The 16,519-nt window shown below is 32.5% G+C and overlaps 1 protein-coding gene across 6 annotated transcripts in view; it reads right to left on the bottom strand.

The window, feature by feature from the left end:
• The window catches only part of Col19a1 (collagen type XIX alpha 1 chain), a 319,421-nt gene that overhangs the window by 298,156 nt on the left and 4,746 nt on the right, over positions 1–16,519 (bottom strand). For all 6 annotated transcript variants that reach the window (XM_048805612.1, XM_048805613.1, XM_048805614.1 and 3 more), the window contains exon 2: positions 12,410–12,536. In XM_048805612.1, coding sequence (XP_048661569.1) covers positions 12,410–12,536 — 127 coding nt within the window. The remainder of the gene's footprint in view (positions 1–12,409; positions 12,537–16,519) is intronic.

Genomic DNA, 16,519 nt, shown 5'->3' with positions numbered 1-16,519 from the left:
CACAGAGAAAAAATATAAAACCAGTCTCTACTCACAATGAATTTACATAGTCAATAATACCATACTACCATTACATAATAATGTATATACACACACTGATATTTAAACATCTGAGTACATATTTAAATCTAATTCAGGCTGGGTACTGTAAATATAGTACTTAATTCACAAAAAAAATGCAGCCAATTTTTTTATTATGTCAGGATAACTATTCAATTAGGTGGCTAAAATCTTAAACCAAATCAATAATATATTTTGGCATCATGTAATCATAAGTTTAATTTGCTAGGTCTAAAATTTATGTCTGAGTTTTATAACAAAAGTTTTTCATATAGACAGGAGATAAACTGTTTAAAATAAAATTGATCTTCTGCTCTGTGAGAGTAGAAATTGCTGATCATCCAGTTCAATGGCTAAACTTCTCAGCCCTTCATTTGACAAGCATATCACTGGCCTTCGCCATGGTGACAAGTCATCATTTTGATATATTTAAGAAGAATAAACCATATTCTAAATAATGCTGTCAATCAGATTTAAAAGTAAGAAACAAATAAAATGTAATATACATTTTGGATACACAATTTGCAAAGTGAAATTATAGTACTAAATAATTTTGGAGGTTACTTCACTACTTTGAAACTCTACCTCATAGATCTGAAGATGGCATATCCTATTCTAAATAATAGTAAAATCACCAGATATTTTATAAATATTACCGATTTTTCCTGAACCTATAGTTTTTTTTTTTTTTTTTTTTTTTAAAACCCAATATCTCACCAAAGATTTCTACACTAAAAACTAGGGAATGTTGCTGAGGAAAAACTAAAGATCTAAATAATTCATGGGATAAACCAAGTATTTAGATTGGAAGACTCATTGTTATTAAGATGTCAATTCTTAGCTTTATCCCTAGATTCAGTGCAATGCCAGTTAAAATCCCAATAGATTGGAGAGTGCGTATGTGAGTGTCTGTATGAGAGAGAGACAGAGAAAGAGAGAAAACCAACAAGCTGATATTCAAATTATTATGGATATATATACAGCTAAAAGCAAAATCAAAGAACATATTGAAAATTTAAACTATCAGACATTTTTAGTATGTGGCATGGATGCACATATAGAGAAAAAGATCAATGAAACAGACTAGAAGGTTTAAAGATCTGTGTACATATAGTCTCCTTATTTACTCCAAAACAATCATTGAAATTCAGTGGCAAAAGGATGATGTCTGAATAAATGGTGATGGTCAAAGAGATATCCATATAAAAACCACTGAATCTTGATCCTTGCTTCACACCATGCACAGAAATTAATTAGAAATGATCATAAAAATGAAAACAAAGACAATAAAATAGATGCAGGTAGAATAGTAAATCTTCACAAACTTGTAGCAAAGATTTTTTTGAAAGGAACACAGGAAGCATTACTCACAAAAAAAGATAAATGGGACTTCATTAAAATTAAAATCTTTATTAATCAAAATACATTAGAAGAGGCCTGGGAATGTGGCTTAGTGGTTAAGTGCCCCTGAGTTCACTCCCTGGTACAAAAAAAAAAAAAAAAGACATTAGAAGAGTGAAAAGACAAGCCATAGACCAGGAGAAGGTATCTGCATACATACACCCAATAAAGCATCATATCCGGAATATACAGTGAGCTCCCATAAATCAATAAGAAAAATATCGAAATGCTTATTTTAAGTTTGTCCAAAAAACTTAAGCACTTCAAAAATGAATATTCAAATTGTCAACCCACTGCTTGTGGAAGTGAAAATTACTATAATCACTTCAGAAAACTGTTCAGCAGTATTTACGAAGATTAAATACACAAGAATTCTGTGACTTGGAAATTCAATGGCCCAAAAGAAATGACAGCAAAAACAATGAGTGTAAATGACCCTTTTACATAAGATATCCATGACGGCATTATTCCTAATAATCTAAAACTGAAAACAACCCCAAAGTTCATCAGCAAGATGTTGGTATATACAACAATAAATTGTATAGCAATAAAAATAGAACAAACTAATGATACATGCAACAACTGGATGAATCTCACAAACAACATGAGGCAAAAAAATATATATAATTCCTCCCCAAATATGTGCTGCCTAATTCCATCTACATGAAGTGCAAAGACTGCATAACTAATCTATGTCAAAGCAGTGGTTATCCTGATGGGGTGTCAACTGGTCGACTGGGAGCATATACAGAGAAGCTTTCTGGGGTTCTGGAAGTGCTCTCTATTAGAGTAATAGTTAAACAGACCTATAAATACATACGTTAAAACTCCTTGCACTATCCACTTAACATTTGTTGACTTCCATGTGTGTAAGTAACACTTCAACAAAAGAGGAAAACAGCATTTCTATGAGAAAATATTTGAAGCTAAACCTTATTCTTATAAACAAAAATCCTAAATTCTCATCAAATTTTTATTATGGCCATGAATGACTATAACAAATAAAAGACTTTACAATATATGTATGCTTCAGTAGATAATTGGCAAAATGAATCTTCAGACAACAGAAAGGAACTTCCCACTGTAACACTTTCCTAATGAGGTAGAGGTATGTTGGCCTATTTCCAATTTGGAAACAGTATATATGTTATTTAAATTCTTCCAAGGACTTTGTGAAAATATAATGATATCAATGCAATAAACCTGTCACTTTGAAATGAATGGAATTCAACATTTCCAGCAATATTTATGTAAGTATTTCTCCATTAAAAGTCTTTAGCTTATGAAAATCAAATGTCATTTCATACAGAACACGCTTTGTTGTGAAAAGTTGGACAGAACAAATTAAAGCTAAATGTTGGACAGTACAAATTAAAGCTAAATAATGTTAATTATCTGTGCCTTAAGATTTAAGGCACAATAATCGTAATGCCTGAAATCTGATAAATCCATTGCATAAAGTCGCAAGGCTAGGGGAAGTGGCAATCGCAAGTTGAATATGCTAATTTATTTACATATCAACATATTCATTTTAATATAAAGTAAAGCACAGTTTAAAGTAAATGTACATGTACCTTAACCATTTACAGGTAAGATTCAAATATACGAATATTGTGTCAGGTAGACAGAGACCAAGCACTGTTGCAGTGTTTCTTCAAAAGTACTCTGGAATATTTCAAAAGTAACGACTAAAATTTCTCTCCAAAAAATGTACTGCTTAGAGAATTCTAATCAGCAGATTTTTTTTCAAAAGCAAATACAAATGTCTTTTAAAAATTCATGCTAAGATGTTAATGACTGTCGGATCCACTTTTCTTCTTCCTTGGAAAATTTAAAGGACTGAAGGGGTATTAAAAAGAGCCAAAGGAAACAGAAAGCTAGGCAGCTAGATCAGACTGTGTATTCCATGATTTTAGTTAATTATCTACAAATAAAATACATAATTCTTTTTTAGTTTAAAAAATTTAGAATCCCCTCATCATCCAAGGGAAGCAGACCATGACTATTCAATGTCAGAGTTGAAATACAACACGTTTCCCATAAACAAACATATTTTCTGCGTATCTTTTCAAAAACATGTTAAATAATAGCATATCTAAGAAACTGTCTTCATCCTGTATCAGAAAAAAATCCTCCTTTTTAAACACCTGCTTGAAAAATAAATCTCTAAACACACACACACACACACACAAAATCACCTTTTCCCCCTAATCTTTAAATCCTCATACTATGATTTTACCTTCTGGCATTACCTCCTCTAGCATGAGATTAGAGCATATCTTTTTTTAAAATTAATTTTTAGCTGATACATAGAAACATAAAAAACTGTACATATCTAGAGGTTAACAGACAAGAATTTTTGGAGAAGACACTGAAAGCACAGGAAACCAAAACAAAAGTAGACAAATGGGATTGCATCAAACTAAAAAGCTCCTGCACATCTTTTGATACATATTTTTCTTATCAGTGTTCTGGTATTTTCTGTACCTACTTATATAAAAGTCTTCAGTTTAATATAGTATTCAATGATAGCATGTTAAAAATCCTTCTTTTTGCACTTTTATTTATTTTTTATTTTTGTTGGGGTGGGGGGTAATAGGGATTGAATTCAGGGGCACTCGACCACTGAACCACATCCCCAGCTCTATTTTGTATTTTATTTAGAGACAGGGTCTTACTAAGTTGCTTAGTGCCTTGCTTTTGCTGAGGCCTGCTTTGAACTCTCAATCCTCCTGCCTCAGCCTCCTAAGCCACTATTTTATTATTGTTCACTGAAAGTATGTTGAGTTCCCCTTCTGCTCTCAGATAGTTAATACCAGCTAAAATCTATTCTTTTAATTTTGATTTTTTTTCAGTGATATAGTAACTAAAAGATTTGTGAACGTTGCTGATGCTTATAGGGAAAATGGGCTAGTCACCTTCTGGGACTCTAGGCTTAGCAAGGCTCTGGCCTTAGGAAAAGCCTGGAGGTGAGGTTATTCCTTGTGTACTATAAGACAAAGGAGGAAAATCAAAGTTGTGAAGATGGTAAAAACTAAATATAAATAGGTTGTATTTCACTCTTTACCCTTTCTTGATTGTTCCTATTATTATTTATACTATTTATATGCCACTTTACTGATTGCATTAAAAGAAAACATGTAATTTGGCAAAGATAAAATTTACATTTTAAATTTGCTAAAATGTAAATATCTCCACACATTTGTTCTTTAATAATATATTATGAATAATACAGAACAATAGTCCCTTAACCAAGTTTTTAATTCTGTGGTTTTAGTTACTTGAGGTTAACTGTGATCTAAAAATATTAAATAAAAATTTCCAGAAATAAATACTTCTTAACATTTAACTTTTTTGGAGTATATTGTTATAGTTGTTCAATTTTATTATTGTTATTGTTGCTGATTGTTTGCTTATAACTCATTAATTAAACTTTATCACAGGTATTTATGCTAGGAAAAGCATAGTATGTATCAGATTTAGTACTATCCATGGTTTTAGGCATCCACTGAGGGTCTTGAAATATATTTCTCATAGATAATGAGAGACTACCATATTGCAGTATTCAATTAACAGTGAATTAAGGTTTGCTGAGATGCTACAAAGTATAAATTCAGAAATCTGCCCATTTCTATGTTATCTGGGAATAGTCCTACAGGGCAATGATTGACCATTTCCCAAGAGGTCTTGTAAGACAGTTTGAATTACTTTACTAGAGTCCAAGGTCTGGCCTTTGAGATTGAGTTTCAGAAATCAGATTTTTGACAACAGATAAAAAAACAAATCAGTTTTTCAGCAGCATGCCCTGCCCCCCATAACTCTAGTCCCTTAGCCTTTCTTGCTCTTTCTCCCATATGCTGAGCACTCCTCAGCCTCCAGGACTTGGTGCTGCTTTTTAGGTATTCATATGTCTTACTCTTTCACAGCCTTCATGTCTCTGGTTAAATATCCCCACATGAGGCCAGCCTTTCCTGACCACTATTTATAATACTCTATATAATAAAATAACTCCCCCTCCCCCACATCATGTAGGATTGACAACATAGCAAATAAAACACAGATTCCCAATCAAACTTTGAATCTTGGTTTATATTATATAACAAACATTTTTCATGAAAGAATGCACCATGCAATCCTTAGAACATACTCATACTTACATTCATTGTTTATCTAAACTTCAAGTTTAGTTTGGTTTCCTGTGTTTTATCTGGCAACTCTACTTGCTTGCCTACACTCTAAGATTAGATATGATGTTAGCTTAGACTAAAGAAAGGATAGTAAAGATGGGAAAAAGCAGGAAGGAACTAAGATACCACACTTAACAAAACATGATAATGGCTTAAATATAGGAAAGGAGGAGAGTTGTCTTGCTTGGCTGGATAAAGGTTTAGTTTATTGAAATGAATCATTGAGAGAAATTAATAGCAGATGTGGTGAAGAGTAAATCAGTCAATGATGGAAGAGAGGAGAGTTAAAATGTTAAGCTTGGGATGCCATTAAGAAATTCAAATGGTGGTCTGGGATTGTTGCTCAGTGGTAGAGTGCTCGCCTAGCATGTGTGAAGAAGCACTGGATTTGATCCTCAACACCACATAAAAATAAATAAATAAAATTTAAAAATAAAGGTGTTGTGTCCATCTAAAACTAAAAAAAAATTTAAAAAGAAATTCAAATGGTGAAGTTATTGAACAGATGTTTAGAAATAGGGGTATAGGATTACATAAATCAAACTTCTGCACATATTTCTGTGATCAACAGAATAAAAAGGCAATCTGCAGAATAGCAGAAAATATTTGCAAACTACTCAACTGACAAGAAATTAATATCTGAGGAACTCAAAAACCTCAAAAGTAGAAAGACCCCAGATAATTTTATTTAAAAATAGGCAAGTGATCTAAATTTTTCAAAAGAAACTAAACATTCAACATATTTAGCAATCAGGGAAATGGAAATCAAAATTGCACTGAGATTTTATCTTACTCCAGTTACAATGGCAGTCACCAAGAATACAGATCATAATAAATGCTGGCAAGGATGTGGAGAAAAAGGAACACTTAAACACTGTTGGTGGGATTATAAATTAGTTCAACCACCATGTAAATTAGTATGGAGGTTTCTCAAAAGACTAGAAATGGAACAAATATATGATCAGCAATACCAGCTTCAGAATTTATTCAAAAGAATTAAAGACAGCATACTATAGCGATAAACCCATAGCCATGTTTATAGCAGTACAATTCACAATAGACAAATTATGCAATCAGTCTAGATAGGTGTCCATTTACAAATGAAAGGATTGAAAATGTGATAGATATATACAAAGGAGTTTTATTTAGCCATAAAAAAGAATAAAATTATGTCATTTGGGAAAATGGATGGAACTTGAGAGCATTATGTTAAGTGAAATAAGACAAACTCAGAAAGTCAAGGGTGATGTGTTTTCTCTCATATGTGGATGCTAGGGAGGAAAAAAAATGAAATAAAAAGGGAGGGGTCTCATGAAAATAGAAGGGAGACCAGTAGAATAGTGGAAGGGGACTGGGGTAAGGGAGAAGAGGGATAGGGAATTAAATTTATCAAATTACGTTATTTGCATGTATGAATATGTAACAATCAATCCCAATATTAAGTATAATTTTAATGCACCAATGATAAATCCCAAATACAGTAAGCACATGAAAAAGAAGACATAAAATGACAAACAAGTATATGAAAAAATGTTCAACACTGCTAATCAACAGAAATGCAAATCAAAAACCATAAAGAAAGATCAACTCACGCCGGTTACATGGCTATCACCAAATACACACACACACACAAAAAAAAAAAATCAGAGAAAGGAAATACACTGTTGTTAGGGATGTTAGTACAGCCTTTATGGAAAACAGAATGGAGGTTCCTCAAAAAAACTAAGAATAGAACTACTACATGATCCAACTTTTGTAAAACTAGTTATATAGCCAAAGGAAATGGAATAATTACATAAAGAGATACTTGAGTCAGTTGAAATGGTACACACCTGTAATCTCAACTACTCAGGAGGATGAGGCAGGAGGACTGCAAGTTTGAAGCCAGCCTAGGCAACTTAGTGAGACCCTGTCTCAAAATAAAATGAATATAGTGCTGGGGATGAAGCTCAGTAGTAGAGTTTTACTAGTATGCATGAGGCTTTAGGTTCAATCCCTAGTATGGTAATAGTAATAATAAAAATAATAATAGAGATATCTGTACTCCCATGTGAACTGTAGCACTATTCACTACCCAAGATATGGAATCAATCAAATAGTCCATTGACAGATGAATGCATAAAGAAAATGTGGTATAATTATAAAGATGTAATCTTATTCAGCCATAAAGAAGCATGAAATCCTATCATTGGTGGCAACATGGAGGAACTGGAGTACACTGTGTTAAGTGAAATAAGCCAGGCACAGAAAGACAAGTACTGAATGTTTATGCTCATATGTTAAAGCTTAAAAAAAATTGTTTTCATTGAAGTGATCACTAGAGGCTATGAAGGGTAAGGGGCCAGAAAATAACGGAAAGTTGAATAATGGATACCAAAACATTATTAAATAGGAGGAACAAGTTCTAATGTTTTACAGCACAGTAGGGTGAGTATAGTTGAAAAATTTTTATAAATTTTATAAGATTTTAGAAAGTAGGTATTCAAAGATTTTCAATGGAAATAAACAGTTAATGTTTAAGGATATAGAAACACCAGTTACCCAATTTGATCATTACAGACAGTACATCTATCGAGTTACCACACCATACCTCATAAATATGTACAAATATTATATGTCAATTCAAAATTCTTTATCAAAAAGACAGAAAGAAATAAATAAGGGAATGGAACTCAAAAGAGAGATCCAGGCTATGAAGTAAATTTGGGAATGACTGACATATAAATAACATTTAAAGACATGGACATGGGTTAGATCCTGCAGAGTATAAGACAAGAAGAGAACAGGGGTGAGCATTATCCCCTGCACAATCACAACAGCTATCTCCTCTTGTCAATATGCATAGGAATGAATACACATAATATATGTGGAATAAGTATACCTGTAAAATCCCAATAAAATCTTCCTCATTGCATAGAAATTTTATTTATCGATCTTCTCTAACCCACATCAAGGAAAATTGTCTTCTTTGCCTATTGGTGACAAAAATCATGACTACACTTGGGGAAGGTAAAAAGCAACATTTATCACAGATAGAACTGATTTGTCTGTTTGCTTTTCATATAAGGAGACACAACAGCCGTTAGATGTTTTTCATGCTCTCAAAGGCTAAAACAGACTTGTTGGAGACTGGGAACACAGGCTCCTTCATTTCATTGTCACCGGTTGCCTTCTGCCCCCCTGCGCACTTGATACTTTGCCAATAGGTCTGATAGAACAATTTCTAATATCCTCAGTTGGAAGAAAAACTGGTTAATAAAAATAAGCTAAGGGCATTGATCTAGAATATAACAAAGACAATATGAAAAAGGGACCAAAAAAGAAAAAAATGGAAACACAGCTACCTTATCACAAAAACTGCCAAAAGTACCTTACTGCTTATCTTTGATCCAAAACTGTTTCTTCAAAGGAGTTGAAGAACCCTGGTTAGGAGCTATCTTATTTATCTAATTATTGTGAAGCTTTCCTTCACTTTCCAAATTTAGAAATTGTAAAGGACATTTGTTAACATTAGGAGTTCCACTTGGTGCCATACTGAACACTAGAGGATTTCTTAAAAATGCAACATTCTTTATAAGATAGCAATGTTTTTGCTCTCAGTTTAAGATTAAGGTATTTCTCAATCAGTAAAAGCTATGTTTCATAAAAGTATTTTTTCTTGTAATTAATAGGAAACTAGCTTAATAGAGTTTCTGTTTGTGGCTTTGGTCCCATGTTTATAATAATTTATCTTGACATTTTATGTGAAATTTTAAATTAAAACTTTATTATTTATATGGCATTCTGTCATCTTTAGCCTGTTTTCTATTTTTACTCTGGTTTTCTGTTTTGTTTTGTTTTTCCTTATCACTTCGATACATAATTTAATGCTTACGCCTAAGAACAAATTAAGGAAAATAGAAGAAACTAAGCATTTGATACACAGGTTTCAATCACAGAATAAACAGTTTAATGCAACTGATTAAAGCAAATGTTAAGATTATCTAGCATTGAATACATTTAATACATGTCTTTACCCCCATCTTCCTTTCACAGCTAACTGAGCTGAAACTATCACATTCAAGTTAAAGCTCACTGGCAATATGACAACATACAAATACGACTTTTCCTATAACATCACCATAATAGTAAAATTGATAAATGAAGATGAAATGACTAAATTCTTAATACATTTGAGTTTCTAAAATCTGTTATTGAATCTCCCATTAATCTTGAATTCTGTCCCACCTTGGACGATATTCCAAGTAATCATTAAACATCCTATATAGAACTAAAGTAGAGCAATGAAAAGACTCAATTTATCCTTCATATATTTAGATTTAACAGTAAACTGTTGACAACTTCACAGACTCCAGAGCTGAAACCCTAGCCTTCCTCTCAGGTTTGTTATATTTTATTTTTAGATGTAATCACTTCCCTCCGGTAAATGGTTAGTGACCACACGCACAGGTCTGCACATGAGGAAACTAAAACAGGAACCTTGCATCGTGAATCAGATACACAAGACACAAGACACAAGAAGAGGCCTCTGCCAGGCTCAGCCTGTCTTATTCTTCAATAATCCCTTTGACGGTACTGTACTGGCATTTTCAATTAAGGCAAATGATTCTAGAAATGAAGCAATTTCCATGGCACGTTCAACATTTATTGCTTCATGAATATCTTCTACCAAATCGCCTGGTAAAAACTGACTTAAGTTTTTTCTTTATTAATTTCCTTTAGTGAAACATGTTCTATGAATCTTGTTAGAATTCAGATTAATTTTTAATTCATGTTCTTAGGAAAATCTTTTGAATATATTAATTAAGTAAAGTAAATTGGACCAGAATATATGCATTTTGGTAAACCTATCTACAGTGTAACTTGATTAAAGAATTGAAATACTATAGCAAAAGCAAAACATTCAGGGGTATCCCAAAATAGGGAAGTCAGGCTACATAAGATGACTAGGTTCTAGAGATATGCTGTAAACATTGTGCTTATGATCGATAATACTATCTTGTACATTAAAAGTCTGTTCCAAAATCATATTGTAGACATCATGTTAAGCGTTCTTCCTACATTAAAAAATAAGACTTACTAAAGGCAAAAAAATTAAAATAACAAAAGATAAAATGAAATGCAAGATAAAAGGAACCTGGCTGCATAAAATACAAGATAATCAACTGAGAAGAGAAGAAAAAAGAAAAATGAAATTTCAGTACATTTTTTCAAAGGCAAGTGTTTTCCCTAGAAATCATGCATTAAATTCATCTAGGGAACTTATTAAAGACATAAATTACCAAATCCCACCCTACCTGAACCTGCACAAAGGGAATCTATGAATAGAACTCAGGAGTCAATATTTTTGGTGATTCTTGCTTGATCTAGAACAATTTATATAGACCTTTCAAATCACTGTTATCATCAAGAAACTTTATCACAAACTAGCATGTGTTCAAAAAACTGTCCTGTCAACAAAAGAACCATTATCCTTTCTAACAAAAATCCTACCCTCCTTGATTAAATTGCAAAGCGCCTTACTTAGTGTTCGTTAAAGACACGTAAATTTATAAGAGCAGTAATATTATCAGAATATACTCCCAGTCCTATGTATCTTTTTTGTTTTTCTTTTTGAGCATGGCTATAGTTGCTATGAGTCACTTTTCATTTATTTCTCACTGAAGAAAGAATTTTCCCCCAAGATTATATGACAGCCTTGTGATATCATTTAATATATAGTAATATAATATCCAAACTCTCATGTGGACTATTTTAGGAAACGTACCTCTGCTAAATTAATGAAACATCATAAGGACTTCCATAAAACCCTGGAAAATCAGATTTGTTATATCTTTACAAGTGGTTGTTTTTATTTTATGTGTGCCTTAAACTCAAAAGTCTCTATTAAAGTTACTTTATTCCTGTTTAGCAAAAATTATTGAAGAAATATTGAAAAGAATAAATACAGTAAGACTCAGGGCACATCACCACATGTGCTCATCATAAAAAAAAAACATGCTGTGTGATCCTTTGCATGGAAGAAGGGGCTATGTTTCTCTTTCCTTAGTGAACTCCAATGTGTCTGATTCTACTTTGTAATAGGAAGGACATCTAGCACAGTAATTTATATGCACTCAATGTTCAAGAAAAGTCTTCCAAATTAGGCAGAGATAGAAGTAAATGTTTCAATGTTTTAAATTGCCTTCTAAGCCCTTTGGAAATATTTTATGAGAAGACCCATAAATTTAACAATTGCAAATAAATATTGTCTATTTAGTTCAAAAGATACTCTGAAGATCTGTCAACTTTTGTTTTCTTCCTCTGAGATACTATAAAATTGACATGTAATTAAACTACATCTTGTTTTAAATTTCCTATTCTATTTTTACATTCCCCAATTGAGATTAGAACATGTCCTCTTTAATCCTAATTAGTGATGAGTTTCTGTACTTGTAACTTGAAATAGTAACTCTTAAAGGGAAAAAGGAGAGACGTTATCATATCTATGCCCATACAGACATACATGCATATATTTATATCTGTAAATATCAGTGAGAGAGAGGAAAGGTTAGTTCTATGCACAATTTGCATATTTAAAAATGAGATAATGAGAATTATGTGAAGGACAGTGGTGGAAAACAGTGGTGGATTTATTGTATACTAGTAGATCTAATCTATAGCTGCTTTAACCTTAACAAGATTTGTTTTAATGATTTTTTTAAATGGTTGACTGACTATAAATAACATTTGGCAATTGGGCAAAGAGATCGCTTGGATACCTGGCTTGTCCCTAACCGTCACGGAAGTAGAAGCAGGAAGCAGGAACACTGCCACCCAAGGCCAAAGCTTCCAAGAGCCAGTGCGCCTCATTGTGTCTTGAAACCATGTGAACAAGTGGCCACAGTTCTGCAATGAAAAAAAATTCTTTTAAAATTGAGTTTATTGTATCATGCTTCATCATATCCAGAAAATCAACACCGCCAAAGAGAAAATAGATTTTTACACTGTATATAATTATACAAGAGCATATATGAATAGATATGTAATTATATATATCAATACATACCTAATCTCTAATGAAAGAGCTTGGAAAATATTTTCAAGTTAGTTTGTAGTTACATATCAATTTGATACAAATTCTCTTCTTTTAAAGGGTTTTTAAATTTACACCACTTACAATGAAATATATTTTTGTTATTTTAAAAAATTATATAAAATGCACATAAAATTTATATTCTTAGCCATTTTTAATTCAGTGGAATTAAGTACATTCACATTGCTCTGTAACCATCACTATCACCCATCTCCGCAACTCTTTTCATCTTAACAAAACTAAAACTCTATATCAATTAAATGACAGTTTCTCATTCCCCTCTCCCTGCTATCATTCTTTCTGCCTCTATGAATTTGACTGCTGTAGGTACTCATATAAAGAGAATCATGCAGTCTTTGTCTTTTTGTGACTTTATTTCATTCAGTATACTGTTCTAAAAGTTCATCCATGTTGTAGTATGTGTCAGATTTTCTTCTTTTTTTGTAGGCAGTGATACTCTGTTTTATGCAAATACAACACGTTATTTATCCATTAGCCATTGGACATTTGGGTTGTTCACATCTTTAAGTGTGAATTATCTGCTGTGAACATGAAAGTAAAAATCTGTGTTTGAGTCCCTACTTTCAATTCTTTGGGCTATGTACCCAGATGTGAAATTGCTGGATCCCATGGTAATTCTTTTTTAAATTTTCTGAGGAATCACCATTCCGTTTTACATTACAGCTGATAATTTTATATTCCCCCCAACAATGTACAAGGGTTACAGTTTCTCCATAACCCTTCCTTCTTTTTGACAAATACTGTACTAGTGGGTTTAAGATGTACTAGTGGTTGTTATTTACATCTCCCTATTGTTAATGATGTTCAACATCTTTTTGGTCATTTGTATATCTTCCTTGGAAAAATGTCTAATCAAATCCTTTCCCTATTTTTTTAATCCAGTTATTTATTTGTGGTTAAGTTGAAGTTGATCTTACATATTCTGGGTTTTAACCACTTAAAATTTTATGATTTGTAAATATTTTCTCCCATTCTGTGGGTTTCCTTTTCACTCTGTTGATTGTGTCCCTTGATAAACAGACATGTTATTTTGATGTAGTTCATTTGTTTTTCTTATTGCCTATCCTTTGGTGTCATATAAATGATTCACATTTTAAATATATTACTATTATTTATAATTCTTTTTTTCTTCTGAATATTAGTTTTACATATTTTGGCTTAATTGAAACTGTACTTTCTATAAACAATTATATTGTCAACTAGGTTGAATAATTACTACTAGAGTGACTACTGTACATGTGAAAAGTATTCTTTCACTCCATTTATAGAGAAAAATGGATATATGTAATGCCTACTTTGCCTGAGTCTGCCATTGACATCATATTTAACATTAATGTGTTGTGATCAGGCACAGTAACACGTGCCTGCAACCCCAGTGATTCAGAAAGCAGGACGATCTCAAATTCAAGGACAGCCTCAGTAACTTAGGGAAACTCTCCAAACTTAGCTAGACCCTGTCTCAAAATTTAAAAAAAATAAATAAGTAAAAGCATAGGATGTAGCTTAGTTGCAAAGCACCCCTGGGTTCAATCACGAGTTAAAATAATAATGTGTTATATCCTAAACAGTCTTTCTGAATTACATTCCTACTCTAAAAGTATTACAATAAAAGATTTAGTAAATAAAATCCCTCTAGTGGAAAATGGAAATAAATGGCAATTACAATATAATGACTCCCTCAGTGTATTTGACAATTTCGGTATTACTAGAATAGCCATTCAAGAGTTCTAAATATGCAAATAAATGTTATTCTACTTATTTGCCATCATTCAAAATTTAATGAAGAATAAAATATAAAAGAATTCATCATACCAATGTCTAAATTCTGTTAATAGACTCTCTTTATAAAAAAAAAAAATCCACCATTTTTGATGTATTCTACATGTGCCAAATGCCCCAGGATCAGCATTTTAAAATTAATTCAGAATTTTAGATATTTCTGGATGAAAAGCTAGAAGCAGCAGCAATTGGAATATTAAAACTGTGGTTCTAAATATCAAACAGCTGGTTTTATCCTTTTTCTCTTTAATTTCCTCATCTAGATATAGTCCCAAACCTCATATGACTTTGCAAACTTACCTTACTATTTCATGTCAGTTAGTAACTGTTAAAAAATAATTCTATTTCAAATAAATGAGCTATCAAATAGTGATTTAGTTTTCAGAGTGACCTGTGTCATGTTTTTAACTGAAGTGATTTCTATTGGCCAATAAATTAGCTGTAAACATAGTGGTTAAAAAATCATGATTTCAGCTGGGAATGGTGGCCTACATATGTAATCACAGTGATCTGGGACACAGAAGTATGAGTATCACAAGTTCAAGGACTGTTTCAAAATTTAAAATATGAAAAGGGCTGGGAACCCAGCTCAGTTTAGAGTACCACTGCCACTGACTCAATTCCCAGTAGTGCACATACACAAACACACAAACGCAAAATCGTGGTTTCATGTTTGGGTTCTGCCATTTCTAAGTAATACTTCTGAGTGATTTATAGAACTTTTCTAAGTCTAAATTTATTTGTCTGCAACTGGAGTACAACGAGTAAGTCATATAATGTACGGAAATTGCATAGTATGTCCCCTTGAACAAACTAAGTGTTCTAAAGTTACCTGCAATTACAATTGTTTTCTACACATACTAATAAACATTCAGTTGAAATTTACAGTTAAACTTGTCTCTTCATATTAAAGTTGATTTGATATTTGAAAAATAGAGAAGTACTAAAGCATCGTAGAAATTTATGTTCATTGAAGCTTTGGCTCCTATTACAGCACCCAAGAACCAGAGAGCTATAAAGCTGTAGCATACAAATTCAATTTTGACCTCTCCAATTTTTCTGAGCCACTTAGAGGATGGTAGCACTTAGCTTCAAATTTATCCAGAGTGTTTGAAGTATAAGATTTTATGGTTCATTGACCATATTTTCTAGTTACTAAAGAATTTTCATTTCACCACTCCATTGACATGTCTCTCACTGGTTCAACAAGAACTTGATAGGAAAATCATTCCTTCTCTCTTACAACTCAATTATTAGTATCTTTCCAATAGCTGACCATTCCCTCCAGCAAGCCCTTGCTTCTAATGGGCTCCCTTACCTCATAATGTCTGGAATTCCCTTCTCAGACCTTGTTTTCTATCTGATTACTTAATATTGGATCTGTGGGCTCTTCTTTCCTCTCTCTTTATAATATCTCTCTAGGCAATTCACCTTTCTTTTGACGTTAAATGGTATTTGTAAGATGATGAATCTAAAATGCACATCTCTAGTCTAGACCTCTTCTGTAAAGTCCAAACTATGTATCCAGCTGCCTATTCAATAGTCCCTTTTAGGATGCCCCATGGATTTCCATAACCTAATAATTCAGGTTATACTGTTGATTCCCAATCATAACTTTCTCCTTTCATGTTCTTTATAATATCAATAATTACAATTCATTAAAATGCTCAAACCAGAACCCAAGCATCACATTGATTTTTCTTTTTTCCTTATCTCCATCTCCCACATTAAAACCAACAAGTCAAGTCAGCATAACCCCAAACACATCTTAAATCCATCCATTGCTTGCATTTCCTCTGCTACCACCCTAGTTTAGATCAGATTGGTCTGTACCCCTCAAAACCTTCCTAACTGGTTCCCTCCACCATTATTGACTGTTGACCAAATTCATTCTTTACATACCAATGAACTTTTCTTAAAGTGAAAGTTGGATCATGTCATTCCGTGATTCCAACTCTGTAAGTTTCCCATTGCACAGTGAATGTGATTTGAAAAC

Source organism: Marmota marmota, unplaced genomic scaffold (assembly GCF_001458135.2).
Source record: "Marmota marmota marmota unplaced genomic scaffold, marMar, whole genome shotgun sequence".
NCBI classification, from domain to species: Eukaryota; Metazoa; Chordata; class Mammalia; order Rodentia; family Sciuridae; genus Marmota; species Marmota marmota.
Note: the sequence above shows the minus strand (reverse complement) of the source record. Positions and strands in the feature narration are given on the sequence as shown.